The 21,816-nt window shown below is 46.5% G+C and overlaps 1 protein-coding gene across 2 annotated transcripts in view; it reads right to left on the minus strand.

Annotated features, from left to right (window-relative positions):
* RALGAPA2 (Ral GTPase activating protein catalytic subunit alpha 2) overlaps positions 1 to 21,816 on the minus strand; it is a 270,511-nt gene that overhangs the window by 57,658 nt on the left and 191,037 nt on the right. For both annotated transcript variants that reach the window (XM_065921331.1, XM_065921330.1), the window contains exon 37: positions 17,820 to 17,947. In XM_065921331.1, coding sequence (XP_065777403.1) covers positions 17,820 to 17,947 — 128 coding nt within the window. The remainder of the gene's footprint in view (positions 1 to 17,819; positions 17,948 to 21,816) is intronic.

Consider the following 21,816-nt stretch of genomic DNA (forward strand, 5'->3'; position numbering starts at 1 on the left):
AAAATACTTTGATCTAAAATTGAGAAGCAGGGACTTCCCTGGCAGTCCAATGGCTAAGACACCACACTCCAATGCAGGGGCCTGGGTTCGATCCCTGGTCAAAGAGCTAGATCCCACATGCTGCAAGTGAGAGCTTGCATGCCCAAACTAAAAAGATTCCTCGTGCTACAACAAAGACTTGGTACAGCCAAACAGACAGATGCCATTGAGAAGGAAATTATGCTCGCCTGAGTGGGTCACCCTTCCTGCCTCGTCACCTGCCCTCGGCCAGACCAGAACCAGTCCTGAGGATGAGCTGAGGTGGGGCTGAGCCTGGCTCTTTCATTCACCTCATGGGGATGTCTCGAGGGCCACCTGACGCTGTATGCTGAAATCTTGAATTTTATTCTTAGAGAGTATTGTTCCTCCCATCTACCGGATGAGGCAGGTCAGGACACACAAAGCTTTCGCACCATGTGAGGGCTTGATCTTGCTCTCCCGAGAAAGTTCTTCTGAAAGCTCGTGGACATAAAGATGAATGACTCATTTTTCTTTTTTTTTTAATAGGAAGACAGATGCCCTCAATTTGATGACCTTTTCTGTGATGACAAGGGGCTGAATTTATGCATTTGCTCAACAAGTATTTACCAAACAAAGTGTTGACTCTGTGGCAGGTGTGGAAGCCACACCCAGGGCTGGTATTCACCTGGGACGCACCAGCGTGGGCGGCACCCTGGCCAGCACCCCACCAATGCCCTCGAGATCCCTGAGGTTGGAGATTTCCACCCTCACTCTCAGAGGTATCAGTGAACCCCACAGATGAAAGCCTTGCCCTGAGGCAGGGGATATGACGTGAGTCAAATGAGTGAAGTAGGTGGTAAATTTACACCTTAGATAGAGTGCAGGTGAGTAAGGAGATGGAAGAGATGTGTGTACAGGTGTGGGAGCTTGGGGGGGGTGTGCTGAGAGGCTGAACCAGTGGATATCTGGAGAACAGAGCTTTAGGCTGAGGGCACCAGGCTCTCGGGCCTTGGGCCTCCCAGGAGGACCCTGGTGTTGATTCTCAGTGAGGGGGTGCCCCCTGTGGAGAGCGTGGGCTGGGTAAGCCCTGAAGTCTGACCCACATTTTAGCAGGCTGGCTCTGGCTGCCACGAGTGTAGATTGGGCTGGACATGGGGCAGGAGCCGGAAACAGAGTCGGGAGGCCGCGGTCAGCCTGTACAGCCTTAGTTGTCACGTCAGGGAGAGGGGGAGGTAACTGGAGGCTTCTGAACTGGGACGAGCTCTCACTTCTACTTTAGAGGAAAAACTCTTGGTTGCTGGCGAGTTTTCCAGGGAGACGAGGCCCAGGGAGCAATGAGTGATGGGGTGTCCAGCCCAGAGTAGGGGTGATGGATGGCGAGAAGCAGTTGGATGTGAGTTATATTTTGTGGATTGATTCCTTTTATATGTTCTTCCTGCCAGACATCCTTACAATGATCTGTCTGTGAGGAATTATTATCCTCATCTTACAGGTAAGGAAACAGATAGAGGTAAAGATGCTTGTTAAAAGTCAAGGAGGGGGCCTCCCTGGTGGCTCAGGGGTAAGGAATCCAGCTGCCAATGCAGGAGACATGGGTTCGATCCCCAGTCCAGGAAAATCTCATGCCTCAGAGCAACTAAGCTTGTGTGCCACAACTACTGAGCCAGGGCTCTAGAGCCTAGGAGCTGCAACTATTTAGCCCACGTGCTACAGCTGCTGAAGCCCACAGGCCCTAGAGCCTGTGCTCTGCAACAAGATAAGTCACCGCAATGAGAAGCCCATGCGCGGCAACTAGAGAGTAGCCTGATTGCCACAACTAGAGAAAAGCAACAAAGACCCAGCACAGCCATAAATACATAAATAAATAAAGTAAAATACATATATATACTTTTAAAAAGCTAAGGAGGGACTTCCCTGGTGCTCCAGTGGCTAAGAATCCACCTTGCAATTCAGGGGACGCAGGTTCGATCCCTGGCCAGAGAACTGAGATCCCACATGCCACGGGGCCACGAAACCCACGTGCCGCAACGACCGAGCCTGGGGGCCCCAACTAAAAAGTCTGTGCACTGCAACTAAGACCCGACACAGCCAAATAAATAAATCATAAAAATGTAAAAATAAAAGCCAAGGAACTTTTTTATGGAAACTGAAACCCCAGGTCTGTGTGAGGCCAGCTCTTGGGCATCACCTGCTAGTTTGCGGACCACATCAAAGTGACGCAACTGGCAATTCATGCATCCCTTGTAGGAAATTGCTGCTGAGGATGGAAGACGGTGGAAGCTTCTTAGACAGAATCAAGCCTTGACCAGAAGGGTCCACTGTGACTGTCATTGACATTGCCCAACACGAGAGCTAGAAACAGGTTTTAAACTTCTTTTATGCTTAAAAAAAGTCTGCTTTCCTACTGAGTTGTCGTCAGTGGAACTCTGGTTAAACAACTGGTTGAATGACAAACCCACTGAGGAAACCAGAGACCCCCAGTGCATGTACCTCACAGTCACTCAGGCAACTTGGGGACCCTGAAGCACAGCGTGTCTGCCACTGTGTATACTCTTTACCGCCCAAAATGTGATAATTGGGGCACACGAATCTAGGAAGAGGAGTGTTTGAGCAGGATGGACATTTATCTCAGAGAAAGCCAGTAAATTAAAAGGAGAGCACATCTCATCCTGATCTGAGTTTAAACCAACATTTAGCTCAGGAAATCAACCCCGAATATTCACTGGAATATGACTGTGGCTGAAGCTCCAATACTTCGGCCACCTGATGTGAAGAGCCGACTCATTGGAAAAAGACACTGATAACTGGGAACGATTGAAGGCAGGAGAAGGGGATGACAGAGGATGAGATGGTTGGATAGCATCACCAACTCAACAGACATGAACTTGAGCAAACTCTGGGAGACAGTGAAGGACAGAGGAACCTGGCGGGCTGCAGTCCATGGGGTTACAAACAGTCAGACGGCGACTTAGCGATCGAACAACAACAAAAGAACTCTGAGATTCCACGAAAGGTAGTTTATGTGTGTGTGTGTGCCTGCTAAGTCACTTCGGTCATCTCTGTCAGACCCTGTGGACTGTAGCACACCAGGCTCCTCTCTTCATGGGATTCTCCAGGCAAGAATATTGAAGTGGGTTGCCATGCCCTCCTCCAGGGGATCTTCCCGACTCTGGGATCAAACCTGTGTCTCTTATGTCTCCTGCACTGGTAGGCGGGTTTGCCACCCCTAGTGCCACCTGGGAAGCCCAGTATATGTGAGGTGTTTATGCACAAATACAGAGGCATTGGGAGGGAGAATTTACAGCACATAAACACAGAAATAATTTGTTTTCCTCACTGAGATCATTTAAATGCTATTTTCCTTTTTAAGTGTTTAAAAACTGTGAACCATTTTTTAAACGTCTTTATTGAATTTGTTACATCACTGCTTCTGTGTTTTGTTTTGGTTTTTGGGTTGCAAGCCATGTGCGATAGCTCCCTGACCAGGGATTGAACCCACACTCCCTGCATTGGAAGGTGAAGTCTTAACCAGTAGACCCCCAGGGAAGCCCCTAAGTGCTGTTTTCTGATGAAAGACTTCTAATGTGCACATAGGTGGTTATGTGCAGAGAACATTCACCCTGTCAGAGAGGATTTCAATTCTGCTTTCACAAATTAATGAGTAGATAGCATTTCCAGGACATTCAAAAGAGGCTCTCCTTGATTTAAATAGGTCAAAAATCCTCTGAAAATATTCCTTAAACCTAAAACTAATTTCCATTTCTTCCTCGTATTAAAACTGGGTTCTTGAAAGTGTCAATTCAAAGTATCCTGGTTCAGTTCATATCATCTTACAAATGTGAAAAAAACACACACCCTACTTACTTTTCACCGCCAAGCTAACCTCTCCTTGGGAGGACACAATGTGATGGCAATTCTCATCTTTGGGGAGAAAGTTCTGATTCTCGGGGCATTGAGGGCAGAGCACAGGGGTGAGCCATAGAGGCCCCCCTGCGAGGCTGCGCCTTCTTTAAATTCCACCGAGGACGGCAGTTTGGATGGAGACCCCAAAATCTATTCTGTCCATCTGTTTTATTATTCTTAGAACAACTGTCAAAAGTTGCCCAGGGATCAAGTTGCAAACATACTAATTTGCCTTTGAAAAGTAGGCCCTGGGGGAGTTCTGGAACTCTGCTTATAAATTCAGAATCCCATCAGCGGGCCTGCTTGCCTTTGTGGAGGTATGAGCCTGCGCTTCCAGGCTCACATCTGCCTCCACGCCGGGATGCGCCCACAGACCCACATCCCACTTCATAGGCAAATGAAGGCAGGACCAAAGGGACTTGGCATCTTAAGGGCTGGCTTAAGATGACTAGCAGGCCCCGGTTTTTTTTGTTTTTTGTTTTTTTTAGGAGGCAGCTCCTTCATGGATCACTGATGGATTAAGGACGAAAGCTTTGCAGTGGAGCGTTTAAATGGGTGGACACATATTCGGGGCTCTTTAATGTCCCAGGACCGAATTAGGAAGGTTGGAGATTGGAATGAAGAAGCATTAGAAGAAATAAACTGAAGAAAGAGAACTATTAATATCATAAACCACTGTATACTGTATCGTTTCATTTTTTTATGATTCTGATGAAAATAATGAGAAGATCATTTGGACAGCTGTGATACCAGACGTGGCTTTGTAAGTCATAATGAGCGATGTCCAAGGAGTCGTCAAGTTAAAATATTGTGCATTTTGGAAACATGCCACTCTGTTGGAAACTGAAGCAACTTGTACTTCTCAAGTTAAAGGGATGTGCACAATACAACATGAAGTCCACATGACTCCTGCATGGCTCCCACGCAGGACACGTGATCGCATCTTGGGAGGGTAGATGGGGGCCCTGGCACTGATCCTCAGAGCTTCCAGCACCCCCCACTCCAGCCCCAGGGGTCTCTGTCAAGTCCCAGGGTATAAAGTCAAATGTTTTCATCCAGGTCTCCTGCACTGCAGGCAGATCCTTTATCATCTGAGCCACCAGGGAAGACCTTTCAAAGCACAGAACCCAGAAACATGTTAGGAGCAAACTTTCAAAGCACTCATTTTAGAGTTTGGTAAAATGTCACCGAGTAAGCTAGAGAAGACACCCTTTCAAGGCCAACATGATGGCATGTCAATTGTCCTCACCTGCAGATGACCAAGGAAGCATTCCACTTTGATTAAAAAAAAAAATTTACTTGCGTGTGTTGCAGATTACTCTGGCGCAAAACCCGCTGGGAGTCCACTGCAGACGCTGAGATGGACGGGCCCAAAAGGGATCACCATGTGGATTGATCTGCTTTGTCCCTCTGCAGCTTTCCATGATCTTTTATTATCATAAGGCATGGATTATCTCTTTTGGAGATCTGAATAACAGAAAGTCTCACTTTCGAATATATTGCTTCTAATTGCAGAGACTGCTAAATGCTCTGGGATGCTGTTTATGGCATCGTGTTCCTTTTAAAATGGGACCAATAATTAGTAAACTGAAATTTGATTAACGTTGGATTAAGAGGTTCTGATGTCTCGCTGTGATGTGTGCACTGGGAGAGATCAGCCTTAGGAAACTCATGTCTTCCCCTCTCCAAGATGAGAGGATAAATTTAAAAGCCTGATTTTTTTTTTTTTAAAGAGAGTTCAGTTGGTGTGCAACAGTTCACAATGTAGGATTCAGTTTTTCCCCTCACTCTTCTTTGTTTTCTCACTTTGAAGCTGGAGCCAATGAATTATTTGAGAGGGACAAAATAAACTAGAAATAAAAGTTGTCCTCCAAAGATGCTATCGGTGAGCCCCCTGGTTCTAACAGAGGGACCTGGTGTGTTAGATGGCTCAGGCCTCTCACCAAGCTCAAGTGCAGAATTCTAAGACCATGAAGATCTCTGAAAAGGTATGCGTGCCATGCGTGCATGCTAAGTCACTTCAGTCGTGTCCTACTCTTTGAGACCCTATGGACCATAGCCTGCCAGGCTCCTCTGTCCCTGGGATTTCCCAGGCAAGAATTCTGGAGTGGGTTGCCATGTCCTCCTCCAGGTGATCTTCCCAACCCAGGGATCGAACCTGTGTCGCTTACGTCTCCTGCATTGGCAGGCGTGTTCTTTACCAGTAGCGTCACCTGGGAAGCCCTCTGAAAGGTATAAAGCCTGCGAAAATGACCACTAAATTTTAAATCAATAGAGTTAAGGTTAGGGATGCCTCTTTATAGTTTCGCTAGGATTATAAAAAGATGTGTAATGGCCAGAAGTTTTTCCATGCTCCATGGCCAGTAGAGTCCATATTTCTTCCTCGCCTGCATCTTAAAATTCATACTCTTGTTTGCCTACTGCTGAGGAGTGTGGTAGAATCAGGAACAATGGCTCCCTGTGAAACTGTGCCATTCCCAAAGTAACCACCTGAACTCGAAAGAAATGGGTCATTTATGGAATGATCTTTCGCTCTTTGAATTTTCCAACATTCATAGATGTTAAATGCCTAGAAATCCTAGCAGCGCTATGGAGAAAAGTGGGAAGGGTCAGCAAATACCCTCTTGCCTGCTCTTGACAGGATGACCGTCTCCACTTTTTCTAGCATCTTTCTAACAGAAATCTGTATTGGGGAACAACAGCGGAATTTGTGTCATCATGACCAAATGATTACGGTGCAAACTGAGATGCTTACAGGGCCCAGCAGGCTGCTGGTCCCTATGGAAACGCAACCTCAGACAGTGTCCTCCGCTGGGCTGGAGGAGGCTGCGGAGGCTTTTGTGCCTGGGGAGATTTCTTCCACAACCTTCCAGCACCAGACCCCAGAGCTTCCTCCCAACTCTCTTCTAATTGAGATGCAAATTAATCTCTCCGGCTGATTACACTTCCCTTAAGGCTACCAACACGCGCAGCTGTAACCAGAGTTTGTGAACTCCCCAACAAGTGACTTCAGCTGACAGCCTTGCCCGTGCAGACTGGCCGGTGGCAGGAGCTGGGCAGCCAGGACTTCCCTATGGCGAGTTACTGGCGGTATGAAATTTACATACAGTTATGAATGAAAATGACAACCCTGCACGACCGTGTCCCTAGGATTCAGAAACAGACGCTGAGGCCAGTGTCACTTGAGGTCTCAGACTGAAGGACCACACCACTCCCATGGATCCTGGCTTTCACCGCTTCCCCTCCCCACCTCCTTCCTGGCTGCTCCTCTGTAACCTGAACGCTGTTCGAATCCATCTATCTATTAACAGCTCTAAGAATACGGGATGACTAAACAGCCATCACTTACTTTTCATGGCTCTCAATACACTTCTATTAATTAAAAACCAGTGGATAAGAATCCGTCTGTCAGTGCAGGGGACATGGGTTCGAAGATGCCTGATCGGGAATGATCTCACAAGTCTCGGAGCACCCAAACCCGTTGGACATACTACTAAGCCCAGGTTCTAGAGCCCTTGAGCTGCAGCTACCGAAGCCTGTAGGCCCTAGAGCCTGTGCTCCGCAATAAGAGAAGCCACCGCCACAAGAAGCCCAGGTGATGCGAGGAAGAATAGCCCCTACTCATAGCAACTAGAGAAAGCCCATGTGCAGCAACGGAGACCCAGCGAAGCCAAAAATAAATAAATACATAAAAACATAAATAAAAAATTTTAAAAAATCAGATACAAAGTCACTATTCTAATTGTTGAGATTTCCACCTAAATGTCCTTCAATAACTTTGCGGTGGTGATGCAAGTGTTATTATTTACAAAGAGATAGAAAAGCAATATACACAAAACACTATGTTGGGGGATTCAGCTGCAAGGTAAACACTCAAAAATGGGGAAAGGACTTAAAGTATGTCCTTCTGTACAGAGATATATACTGTATTTGTAGAGCTCTATTTCTTGGAAAATTATTTTCAATTTTGAAAAAGAAATGCTGTTTTATAAAATATGAGTCATTTTTGTCTTGTTTTCCAAAATGTTTTCTTAAAAAAACAGAATGAATCTCTTCTCTCTAGCTCTCCCCTCACACATATGCATGTTTATAAAGCCCTAGGAGGAATGGACAGCTTCTAGTCAAAGAGGACAGCTTCTAGTTACAGAGGACAGTTTCTAGACAGAAGAGGCTGGAGATGGCTGGTCTGGCAGGTAGCATGGACAGCTGTGGACTGGGAGGCCCCTGGGTCACAGCAGTCAGCAACCATTGGTGGGGGGGAATGGGCCTGACCTGGGGAGAATCGTGGGGGGGTTCCCACACCCCCAGTGAGGAGGAACACCCCCTGTGAAGGTTGGGATGAGCTAGGGTGGTCCAGCCATGGATCCGAGTGGGAAGTGAGAAGGGGCCCTGCTAGTGCTATTTCACGAAGCAAGGCGTCAGCCTGGCTTCTGTGCACATTGTCAGAGTCACACTAGCTTTCTGTGGAGGGATGTGCTTCTGTCTAACTGTGATGAGTCATGAATCTGCAGCAAAAACAGCAAAGTGGTGTCTTCTTCTCCCTCCTTGAAGGTTTCCCTTGGCACCACCATGTGCCTCCCACAGGCTTGGTTTCTGGTTGGTATGCAGGGATGGAGGTAGTGCCTGCCCCCTTCTTGGGTACCAAGCTTTCAAAGGGGGTGAGGGGAGATGGACCTTCTACACAAAAGGGAGGAGTGGTCTCCAGCCTTCATCTGAGTACCTCTGATGGTGAAAAGTACTTCTGAGATCTGATTCCATGGATGGGCACGTCCACATTTCACAACAGAGATCTGAAACACTGGTATTTATGGGGCCAGGCTCACACTGCAGATGGTGACTGCAGTCATGAAATTCAAAGACACTTGCTCCTTGGTAGAAAAGCTATGTCAAACCTAGACTGTGTATTAAAATGCAGAGATATCACTTTGTCAACACAGATCTGTCTAGTCAAAGCTAGTTTTCCCAGTAGTCACGTATGGATGTGAGAATTGGACCATAAAGAAGGCTGAGTTCCCAAGAACTGATGCTTTTGAACTGTGGTGCTGGAGAAGACTCTTAAGTCCCTTGGACTGCCAGGAGATCAACCCAGTCAATCCTAAAGGAAATCAACCCTGAATATTCACCAGAAGGACTGATGCTGAAGCTAAAGCTCCAATCCTTTGTCCACCTGATGTGAAGAGTTGACTCATTAGAAAAGACCCTGATGCTGGGGAAGATTGAAGGCAGGAGAAGGGGACAACAGAGGGTGAGGTGGTTGGATGGCACCATCAACTCAACATGAGTCTGAGCAAACTCTGGGAGATGGTGAAGGACAAGGAGGCCTGGTGTGCTGTAGTCCATGGGGTTGCAAAGAGTTGGACACGACTGAGTGAACACCAGCCAGGCTCGCAGTGTGATGACAAGACCATGGTGACACTTACTGGGCTCTCAGGACCAGGGTGTGTTTCCCTTGTGGGACCTTCTGACCCTCTCATCTTCCCCAGGAGGGGGACAAGTGGGGCTCTGGGTCTCAGTGTCAGGGAGACGTGGTCCAGGGGTCTGTGATGAACAGGGGGACAGGCAGCCAGCTAGTTAGAAGGCTGAGTGCTGCCAACAGCAGAGGAGGCTCTGTGGGGTTGAGGTTTTGATTCTTCAAGAAAAATCAGAAATCTAGATTTTGTAAAATGCACAATCTCCCAACTTCTCAACCTGGCTGACAAACTAAATTTTTATGAGTGACGCTGGGGGCCACTGCAGTTCAAATGAAGTCCATCTGAGGGGCTGGATTCAGCTGCAGGTGACTGGTTTTGGGGCTCTTGGGTTTTGCATGTTTGCTCCAACATTGAGCTAAAACCCGCTTCCTGGATGCCTCTGTTCACTGCTTCCCGTTCTGCAGCCCTTGCTCCTCTTTGACTCCCCAGGCTCCTGAGACCATTCCTCCTTGGTTTTGCTCCCTGAGCTGTATGGACTAGCTTCTCTGGACCTGCTCTGGGTTGGTTGGGCTCTTATGATGTGATCCCAGAGTGGCACCCCTATTTGCCATGTGAGCCAAGAGTGTAAGGGCGCAGGGACCATGCCTGTTCCTCCTGATGCAGTCTCACCCTCATGTCCTGGATCTCAAATCTGTGCTCAATCATGATACTCGGGTTGCAGACAACACCTGTGGCCATGCAGAGTCACCCTTGGCCTCTAGGAACCCAGCTAAGCCCAAGTGTGTGGCTTTTCCCCTCTTGGTCTCATCTGGATGGTTTGAGTCTGGTAGACTCATCTGTTGAGATGATCCTCATTTCTGATATTGCCTTCGATTAAGTTAGTTCGCCCTCTCAGTTTCCCTTAAAAATGGTATTTACTTTGATAAACAGGTGTTCCAGACCTTTGTGAAAATTGCTGGATGGAAGCGGACTTGAGCAAAGCCTCAGTCCACAGGGGACCAACATTCAGGCCCTGGTTGGTTGGTGGCCACAAACGACTGCATTTATATTTAGCCACAGTAAAGTTGCCCAGCTTCTGTAGGCCTGAACCCTCCCATTAGCCAGGCGGTTATGATACTTTATCTTGTGTTTAACCAAAATTAAGATGTATATTTACAAGCTTTCTCTAACTTCTGAAGAGTAATCTTATCAAATATCACGCATGTGTTTGGGATACTTTATTCTATGTGGACTCATCCTTTTCTGGAGGCTTACATGCACAAGGGACTATGCGATATACCCCAATTCATCCTCTAATCCTATCTGAAAATGAGGAAAACAGTTTCCTGTTTTCAGTTCTGGGTGCATCCTTAATTTACATGACTTCTGAAAAAACAATTCTCCTGGTTCTGAAATCATGGTTGTAAATTTGTTCCACAACCCGATGTATGTGGCCTTGGAAGATGGATCTTATTGGCAGGGGCCAATTCTTTTTTTTTCTTATTGTGTTCTTAGTGCTTTGAGTCTTCATTGATACACTAAGACACTTCTGCCAGCTCCCAGATGAAAAAACTGGTGGACAGGTGGGATGGAGCTCATGGTGAAGACCTCCCATGAACACCGTGGAGAGCAACCCTCAGAACAGAGGCTCCGCAGACCCCACGCCATGTGGCTACATTGGCTGCTCCCTCTACCCCACCTCCCCTTTTTCTTTCTCAGAGAAAGTTTTCATTTTCTAATAAAATATCAAATCTCATTTCTTTCCACCACCCCACCTCACCCCCAAAGCCTCAAGCCATCCCTGGAAACATGCCATTTCCTCACCTGATCTCTACTTTTTTTTTTTAATTTATGTTTTTATTAGTTGGAGGCTAATTACTTTACAATATTGTAGTGGTTTTTGTCATACATTGGGATGGGGAATACATGTAAATCCATGGCTAATTCAAGTCAATGTATAATCTCTACCTTTTGAAATGTGCTTCCAAGGTGTCAGAGCACAAGTCTGCTTGTGGTTTATTCTATTATTCTTATACAAAGTCTGGGACAAACCGTTACTTTCTGCAACATCCAAGGCAGCCTTTCACTGATGCTGAGCAATGAATGGATCTAAGATACTAGCTCTCAGTGTCTGCTTCCTCTGTCTTCTGAAGGAGAGTTTGCTGGCCAGCAATTTATCAAATGCGGATTTCCCTGGTGGTCCAGTGGTTAAGAGTCCACCTGCCAGTGCAGGGAACTCGGGTTTGATCCCTGGTCTGGGAAGATTCCAATTGCCATCGAGCGGCTAAGCCCACATGCCCCAACTATTTTTAAGCCCACACATCCTAGAGCTAATGCTCTGCAATGGAAGCCACTGCCATGAGAAGCCAGCGCACCACAACTACACAAGCATGTGCAGCAGTGAAGACCCAGTGCAGCCAAACATAAACACATTTATCAAATGCTTGCTGCCCTTAGTAGAATGTACTTTGGAGTGGATGCCAAGCAGCTGAAGTCCCTATTGCAACTCTCCTTTGCCTTTAGGCAGCTCAGCAGGTGGACTAGAAAAACACTATGCATGCCTCACCCCCTCGCTCCCATCCCCCACCGATGGACTGTGACCCCTCACCCCAAGCATGCTCCCTCCTGGGCACTCTGACCCCAGCAAGGAGCGTCTCCTCTTCTAGCGGTGCTGGTATTTTCTAGCATGTGTTTCTCTTCCCTGAAGCGATTCAGCTCTAGATTCCTGTTTCTCCCAATTCTCCAGGTGAAGGCTGGGGCCTTGGTGCTGAGGTTGAACCCCTTAGGGATATGGATTCTGCTTGTCGGCCTGTCAAGGTGACCCTTCACTCCCCTCCTGCTTGCTCTCCTGGGAAACGGTTCTCTCCATTTCCTCCACCCATCTCTCTCAGTCCCCCACTCCTCCCAAATCTACTCTTCAAAGGGGATGCTCCGGGCGGTACGGCTTTGATTCTGTTCCCATCACCCTCTGCACCCTCACATCTAGCAGGCCACCTGCCTGAGGGAGGTGCCCCATCCTCCCCTGCCGCAGACCAGACCCTCAGGTCTTTTCAGAGCCCCTCCTGTTACCCCTGCAACGCCTTTATCACCTCTGTCCTTCCAGATGTGTGTGTGCATGCAAGTGAATGTGTGTTTGTGTGTCCATCTGTCCTGCACTCTGCTGGACGGAAGCACATGTGGGCCTCAAACGTGATGCATTCTCTCGGGGCTCGGTCCTGAGCAGATGCTGTGCCCTCACCTCACTTGGAACATTTATTCGTATTCCTGTTCCCAGTGGCTAGGACAGTGCCTGGCGCATGACAGAACCCAGACCATGTTGACAAATGTGTCGCTGGCCCCGCACCACCTGGCACCGTCTGCCTCCTCTTCCTACACGTCTCTCACGTGTGTGAAGACAAATGGAGGGACATAAAGGTCTTCTGAGGACAGAGAACAGAGGTCTCAGGGGCGAGGGAAGGAAACAGGATGGTTACAGCTTTAGGAAGAAGGGCCATTTCTGAAAGTGTGTCAATTGAGAACATGACTGAGCAATGATAGGAAGAAGTTAACAGTCTAAAAAGAGATGTTCTGAAATCATCAAGTCTACCTGCTGATGGAAAATGATGCTAAACTTCACTGGTGCAGGAGTGGGGGCCAACACGACAGGCACCCCCCCACCATCAAAACCGATAGAGCCATGGGGGGAGGGCGGGGGATGCCACTGAGACCACTGTGCTCCCAGAGGGGGATGTGCACTTTAAGAGGCCACCGTCTAAAAAAAAAATAAAAATAAGAGGCCGCCGTCAGTGTGGTTCAGGGAGACCCCCTCCTAGCAGGGTCTAGACCTGGTGGGTCCAGGCCCACTGCCTGCTGTGTGCAGCCTCTCCTAACACATGTTCTCTGAGCAGGCGCAGGGAAGCCCTGCCTGACAGTTCCAAAAACCTGAGTCAACCACAGTCTGATTTGGGAATCTCGAGCTGGCCCAGAACCTGTAAATAAGACACATGGCAGGTCCCTGTCCACAGCCCTCCAGGCACAGGTCTGGGCCCCCTGATGGCCCATGGGGGACGGGAAAGGCAGGAGACTGGTGAGCTGGCCCACATCTCTCAGCAGGACAGTGGCTGCAGGACAAAGGCCCACGGGGGAAGTGACCAGAAACCCGGGAGGCAGCGGGGCCAGGATGAGACGTCACTGAAGGTGCTTTGCCAAACACATCCCTGCCGAGTTCACGTTCTTTGGGGGAATTCTGTAAGACAGTGCTATTTTTCAGTCTCCTACAAGCCTTCAACACACTTGCAACTGTTTGATCGCTTAGCCGAGGGTACTCCAGACAGGAACTCCTCTAGTGGTGAGTCTAAGCTGGGTTTATTGCTCAGAAAAGATCTCCAAAACGCAACTTCATTCCAACAATGCCCTCCGTCCTCAGTTTAGTAACAACTGTTATGCCTTTTTGAATGCTGTGCTGTGCTTAGTCACTCAGACTCTTGAGGACCCCATGGACTGCAGCCCTCCAGGCTCCTCTGTCCATGGGATTCTCCAGGCAAGAATACTGGAGTGGGTTGCCATGCCCTCCTCCAAGGAATCTTCCCCACCCAGGGATCAAACCCAGGTCTTCTGCATTGCAGGTGGATTCTGTACTGTTTGAGCTATCAGGGAAGCCCAAGAATACTGGAGTGGGTAGCCTATCCCTTCTCTAGGGGATCTTCCTCACCCAAGAATCAAATCGGGGTTCCCTGCATTGCAGGTGGATTCTTTACTAGCTCAGCTACCAGGGAAGCCCTTCTTCTTGGATATTACTGAACAAAATTGATATAGAACTGCCCATATTCTACTTTTGGTTAAATATCACCCAAAACTGAATCCCAGTGGACATATCTGAGTTGAGTACTGGTCACTATCTGGGGTGGGGGTTGACTCCCTTGGGGAAGACAGGCTCCCCATCTGAACCAGAACTCACTCTGAGAGAAACAAGCCTATGGGGTCCTAAAAAACACAGACCACCAAGGAACCCTATGTGTCCTGAGTTGTGTTACTTCCTTGTGTTAGGCAACAATTTCCTCTAAAAATGATGACACGGGGGAAAGGGGAAAATGGTGCCCACGGTTCCTTGTCAGTCCTGATTCTTCTGTAAACGGAAGGTAAGTTTAGCACATTTGTGAATGGAGAACGTAGGGAGAGTGAAATAAAACCAGGTGAGTTTCTTTTGTGCCGTGTTTCCAGTCCTGGCATCTATGTACAAGTTATGAAATATGAACTGGGTAATTCCAGTGGTTCCATACCTGAGTTAGATGCTTGAGTTAGATGCTTTTATGTTTTGCATACTAAACTGACATCGCACAGTATAAAGAATGAAAAAGTAATGCTAATCACTTAAATTTTTAATATTCCTTTATCTAGAATAATGTTTAATAGCAAATTAAAAAACACCACGACAAGTTAGAGAAAAATTGCCAGAGAATGGAAAATGTTTTATATTTTAGCCTCTTTGAAGGCACTTTCTCTGCTTTTTAAGTAAGGGGCCCACATTTTCACTCTGCACTGGGACCTGGGTTATATAGCGATCCCGGGTTTCAGGGATATCTAAGGCATTAATGGCCTTCCCAGCCCTTGGGAGGGTTTGAGGGGCTGGGGGTGGTGGACCCTCCCCCCTCCCCACTACCTCTAGCCCTGGCATCGGGCGACTCTGATGATGTACTAGGATCTGAACCTCCACGGTGGCTGTGAAGTGAGAGTTAGGATCCCCTCAGCTCCTTGGTCCTACTCAGAAGACCATCCCTGCTGGAAGCTCACTCCTGTGTCTATCACCAAGACCCCGCTGGACTTGACCATGCATACAATCCTAAAGAGCCCAGATGACCACTCGAGAACACTGTGAGTGCCTCTCTTTGCTCTGGTGTCCTCTGCCTAGGACCCGGTCCTGCCACCTGGGGACACAGCGCCCCTCACAACCCTCCAGCTCAGCCTACGGCTCTCTCCCTGGCATCTCAGCCCCACTCCCTGGCTGCCTTCGAACTTGGTTAGTTTGCCTGTCTCCTCCAGGCAGCACGGGACAAGGACTATACCTGCCTGCTGCCCCCTGGACCCCAAACCCCAGCTCTGGGCTGGGCAGATGCCGAGTCCACAGGGACTGACTGGTAAAGGAACAGATGCAAGGAGCCACCCACGATTAGGATGTGTTTGGTCATTTGATGTTTTTTAAACTTCAAACCTAAGGCTTATGTCAGTGAAGCAGTGGATTCCAGACACTAGTGGCGACAGCAACTAGGTTAGATTTTTGTTAAAGCACATGAATGAGAGCGCCAAGATGCTTTAACATAGTGTTAAAGGAGCAGTTCATTATTAATAGCCTAGGCAGACATCTATAAATATTTTAAAAATTAGTAATTTTTTAAAGAACAAAAATATAAACACCCCACTTTTCTTTTCTCTAATTTTTTCCTACTTTTCCTAACTTTTCTTCTTCTTATACCTTTGGTTTTTGACCTGAATACTAGCTCTTTTGCAGACAGAAATTAGAGAATAGAGTAGTTAAGTGATTGCAAAGCTTTCCCCATTGATTATATCTCTATAAAGATTACTGATAATGTTTTAAATAATTTATTTGAATAGCACTAATTAAAGCTTCTCAAGGTATAAGGCAAAAGAAAAATCTTTAACATTTTATAATGATCAACATAATAAGTTTATTACTTTCTCTTTGCTAACTTCCATACTAAGCCATCCTTTGAGATGTCCATCTAGCTATTTTATGAGCAATTTTGGGAAAGAGCACTTCCTCACTCATGTGAGCATCAGTGGCCCTAAGCCCACATCCACTTCAGTTCAGTGTGGCTGCTTGAGGAGTTTTTAAAATGATGCTGAATCCTATCCTTTGAACTTTTAAAAATAGTGTTTCCCCTTAAACCTGATTATTCTGAAGCCACATTAATTCCAACTGGAGAAAGCAGTGTCCAACAACACAACAAAGCGTGGCTTTTGTAATGAGCAGCTCCATAAGTGGAGAAGGTGACGTGACAAAAATCACAATGGACCTCTAGCAAACGGAATTTTCCTGTTTGCAAATGACTTTTTCTTGCCTTGGCCCAACGTCCTTGACTGATGAGTGTCCAGCTCATCATGCAAACCTGACAAGCCAATTGCTAAAAAGATCTTTCTCATTTCTGCAAGAACCTTTTTCTAACAGCCTGTGAAATAAAAACTCCACTGTAGAAAGCTGAATCTGCACCAGCCGTGAGATTAAGTCCAGAGTGCGGTGGAGGTCCCTGTTACAGGACGCCTGCTCCAAAACACCACCCCGGGCCGGACAAATCGGGAGGGGGTAGGCCAAGGGGGATAATGCCCCCCAGCCCCCCGGGGAGGGACCAGATGGGATCTAATAGCTCTTTTCTACTACTAATTTCTATGATAATTCCGAGTTGCCACATGGCATATGTATTTTTTTCTTAATCTAAAGACAGAATATCAGTCAATGAAGTGACCAGGATTTTAATGAAAGGTATTTTTCATGAACTGTATCTATTCACACGTGGTATTTCTCACCCACCCCTGGCCCCCACCCACCCTCCAGCAGCGTGTCACTAATGGCAAGGTTGGGAGAAGCAGAAAGACAGAGGTCAAACACAATATGCTTATAATCATTATCAATACTAATTAGAAACAGAGAGATCCAGAGTTGCGTTAGGTCAGATGTGTTTCGAAGCAATTTTATGAAGTCGCCTTAATTTTCTTATCATCGGGGTAAAATGAAGCTTTAAATATGCTGTACCTCCAACGCCAACCTGGTCAAATGGCTACTTTTCATGATTCTTGGCTCCAAAAGATTTAAGATTTAAACTTAAAGATTATAGCAGGCCAACAAATGTTGGAGGAAAAAAAGAATCACACTAGTGAAATTTCTTTTGTTTTTAGAAAGAAGATCAGAAATGAGAGAAGGAGGTATTCGGGATTTGGGAAAACGACAAAAGGATTTCTAGCCACTGTCACTGGTGAGTTCAAGCACTCTCGGTCGAGGGTGCCCTTCCTATCCTCCCAAGCAGACACAGCGTCCCCTTCCCCTGACCTCTTGGGACACCATTTGTGCTTCTCCAGTGGCACCTGCCACGTTCTCTGATTTATCAGCATCATTTCCTTCGTGGCTGTTTCTGGCAGGTGCTTGGAGTGACCCCACTGCATCTTCTCAGCATCCCAACTTAGACACAACGGACTGCAGCAAACAGGGAAGGAGGAGAAGGGGGAAGAGAATGAACCTGGGGAGAAATACCCCAGGAGAATGAGCATCTCATCACGGGTGCTGTTCTCAGCACAAACGTATGGGGCTTGACTATGAAAATCAACTCTTCCTAAGTTAGATGTGGCACACAATTATATAATATAAAAGTATGGTATGATATGATGTAAGAAATGGTATAATATCACACTCTGCTTTCTTCAACCCAGACTGAAAAACATCCTTTCTCCCCTCTTCTGCCCAGCTGTTAAGACTTACCTCTGCCTGAAGTTGGATACTGGGAAGGTTAACATGTTACACACTTAACTTAAAAAAGATACAAGCTCTGGTAGAGGGGGATGAGGCACTTGACAGCCCGGCTGGCGTTGATGCAGGTGGCACAGATAAGGCTTGGCAGTAGCTTCCCACTCACGATTGCTCCATCAAACAGAGGCCCAAAAAATGGAACCTGTCAATGCAAACCAGAACAAAACCAGAACACTTAGTATGTTAAAAAAAAAAAAAAAAAAACACAGTAAAAGGTGAACCAAAGACATGAGAACAGCTGCTTGATACATATCGAATCTGTCAGGACCACGCAGGCTTGCCACTCACAGACTGGGCGCTGGATGTAGGGGACCCAGGTCTAGGGCATTCGAATCAAGTCAAACAGGGTTGTGCCACGACGCTCCTCTCCTGCAAACTCATCAGCTAAACTTACTCCTGACAGATTGTGACCATGTTCTTCTTTTCTTTCTTGAGCTGTCATTTGTGGAAATGATATTGCTCTTACTGAGCGTTTCCACCATGTGGATACACTCCACAGCCAGGCCTCATGGTACACCCTGAGGCTGGCAACCTTCTGAAACCAGTTTTAGAATTAGCAATATTTTCACATGGATCCCGATGTATGCTGACTCTTAAAGGAGATGACACTGTCTTGGCTAACAACCACAAGGTCCTCCTTCTTGAACTGTCTTCCCTCCACTTCAGAGACATCACATTATTCACATTTCCTTCTAATTCTTTAATAGAGACTTGGCTTTCCTTCACACCTGTGCCACGCAGGGTTTTGGTGCCTGTCTTTTTTTGGATTTCTTTTTCTCTCTTTAACTTTTTTTTTTTCTCCTTTTTGATTTTCGTCAACTCCATTCACTACTATGGAGACTGTCAGCTTCATAAAGTCAAGAATAGGGTCTTCCTTATAACTCTTGTATTTATTCTTATCACTTACTCATTTGTTCAAAAAATATTTATTATCTGACAGATGCTGTCCTATTGACTTGGGACACAGCAGTGAATATAAAGGAAAAAACTCCTGATTTCATTGAGCTTAGAACTTATTTGAAGTTTTGGAGAAAAAAAAAAACAGTATAAAGACCTCAAATATGTAATATGTTAAGCATTAAAGTGGGCTTCCCAGGTAGCACTAGTGGAAAAGAACCCGCCTGCCAATGCAGGAGATGTAAGAGACACGGGTTCCATCCCTGGATCAGGAAGATCCCCTGAAGGAGGGTATGGCAACCCACTCCAAAATTCTTGCCTGGAGAATCCCATGGACAGAGGAGCCTGGCGGGCTACTGTCCATGGGGTTGCAAAGAGTCAGACACAACTGAAGCAACTTAGCATGCACACACAGGTAGTAAAGTGCTAAGGTGAAGCAGAAGGCAGGGAAGAGCAATAGGACTCTTTAGGGGAGAGTCCTACAGTCAGAGGTCACACGGCCAGGGGGCTGAAGCTGAGGACTGGACCGAGGGAGGGAGGGCTGACCTCCAGGGCACGAGGACCGCTGATAGGACAGCATCCCAGGCAGAGCAGCACGCAGGGGGGCGGAATCAGTGTGTTTCAGCAACAGTGAGGAAGCCTCAGTCTGGCCAGAGTTGGCCTAACTTGGAGATGATCTTTGCAAATGAAGTGATCAGGAACCTAAATGCCCAAGGTCAGATAGGGTAGGATGCATGTTTGTATACTCAGGGTGGGGGCAGGGATAGAGCATTACAAAAAGATGGGGTAACTGGGAGGGGGGCCTGTGAAGAGTAATGGCAACCATGATCACAGTCTCTGTGAAAGGAACTTTGTGAAGTTACAAAGTAATGTTAGAGGAAGATGCCAGGAAGGAAATACAGGAGAGGAAAGCTTCTCCACATGAGGGAAAGGGCATGTAGGGAGACATCCAGGATTGGGGACCAGCGAGAGTTGGTTTTCTGTGACATTCCCCCCAAAAGGCTGGCTCGTTACCCTGAGGTCAGAACTGCCTCAGCACTGATGGATGGGACCATCCCTGGAGACATAACACGATAAATACCACTAGCTTCACCCTGAATCCTGCCTAAAAACCGGAGAGAACAGGACGTATTTGAGGGCATTTCATAAATACCCATCCGCCAAGTAAACCTAAAACAACCAAGAAAAGTTATCATGAACAATGAGAGGATCAAGTGCCAGATTGGAAATAACTAAGGGCCAAAATGAGAAGCCAGAAGGGAAAGCAGGGACCTCTGTGGTTATTCATAGGACTGTAGGCTCAGATAGGCCGGGCCCTCTCAGGGGCATGTGCACATGAGCAAGGGCTTCCCTTACGAAACCCGTGTGCCACCGCTACTGAGAAAGAGCTCGAGAGAAACCACTGCAATGAGAGGCCCGAATACCATAACTAGAGAATAGCCCTCACTCACTGCAACTAGAGAAAGCCCGTTTGCAGCAACAGAGACCCAGTGCAATCAATAAATAAATATAAAAAATAAAAGATTTCATTTGTTCCTCTCTAAAGCTCTTTCTTTCTAAACTAGATCTGTGTTTCTGATCCATATCATTTTCCTTCTTTTTGATGAATTTATTGCAACATTCTTACAAGGCAGGTCTACTGGTTACAAATTGCCTGGCTTTTATTTGTCTGAGAAAGTATGTCTTTTTTCACTTCTGAAGAATACAGAATTCTATGTTGGTGGGTTTTTTTTTCTTTTTTTTCTTTCAACACTTGAAATATTTTACTCCACTTGCTTCTAACTTGCATGATTTCTGGCTAGAAGTTCAATGTAATTCCTAGGCTGGAGCCTCTAGACTTATTTTTGTCCTCTGGCTTCTTTTAATATCTTCTCGTTATTTTTGATTTTTGTCTCTTTGGGCTGCTTTAACAAAGTATCGTAGACTGGGTGGCTTATAAACAATAGAAATCTATTTCTCACAGTTCTTGAGGCTGGAAAGTCTGAATCAGATGGCTAATAGATGGATGGCTGTCTTGTCTTTGTCCTCACATGCAGGAAGGGGTAAGGAAGCTCTCGGGTCCTCTTCCAAAAGGCCACTAATACCACTCCCAAGGGCCCCACTCTTCTGACCTAATCACCTTTACTCCTAGCCCTAAATACCATTACACTAGTGGTTAGATTTCAAAATATGAATTCTTGGGTCTGAGGGATACAAAAATTCTATCTACAACATGTAGTTTGAATGTGATACATCTGGGTGTAGATGCTTTCGTACTTATCCTCCTTGGTGCTATCTGTGCTTCCTGGATCTGTGGTTTGCTATCTGTCATCAATTTGGAGATTTTTCACATATTGTAAGTGAAGGAAAAGTCACTCAGTCATGTCCGATTCTTTGTGATCCCCTGGACTATAGCCCGCCATGGAATTCTGTCCCATGGAATTCTCCAGGCAAGAATATTGGAGTGGGTTGCCATTTCCTTCCAGGGGATCTTCCCAACCCATGGATCAAACCCAGGTCTTCTGCATTGCAGACAGAGTCTTTACTAACTGAGCCACTAAAATACATGTAATATAAAAATGTATTTAAGTTACCATTTCAAGTATTTCTTCTGTCCTTCCTCTTTCTCTTTTGGTATTCCCACTAGGTGTATATTACCCTTCATAACTAGCTTTCCAGGGGCTTTCCAGGTGGCTCAGTGGTAAACAATCTGCCTGCCAATGCAGGAGACACAAGAGACGTGGGTTCGATCCCTAGATTGGGAAGATTCCCTGGAATAGGAAATGGCAACTCACTCCAGTATTCTTGCCTAGAAAATTCCATGGACAGAGGAGCCTGGTGGGCTACAGCCCAGGGGGTCACAAAGAGTTGGACACGACTGAGCAACTAGGCATGCACACACCCTTTTTAATTATCCTGCAGATCTAGAACACTATTCAGTTTTTGTAATCCTTTCCCCCCTTGGCATTTCAGTTTTGATATTTCTACTAATATTTTCAAGCTCTCAGTCCCTTTCTTCACTCATTCCATTCACTGATTAAGCCATTAAAGACATTCTTCATTTCTGCAACCATGTCTTTGATTTCCAGCATTTCCTTTTAATTCTTTCCTGGAGTTTGCATCTCTCCACTTCCA

This window comes from Muntiacus reevesi, chromosome 2 (genome assembly GCF_963930625.1).
Source record: "Muntiacus reevesi chromosome 2, mMunRee1.1, whole genome shotgun sequence".
Lineage (NCBI taxonomy): Eukaryota > Metazoa > Chordata > Mammalia > Artiodactyla > Cervidae > Muntiacus > Muntiacus reevesi.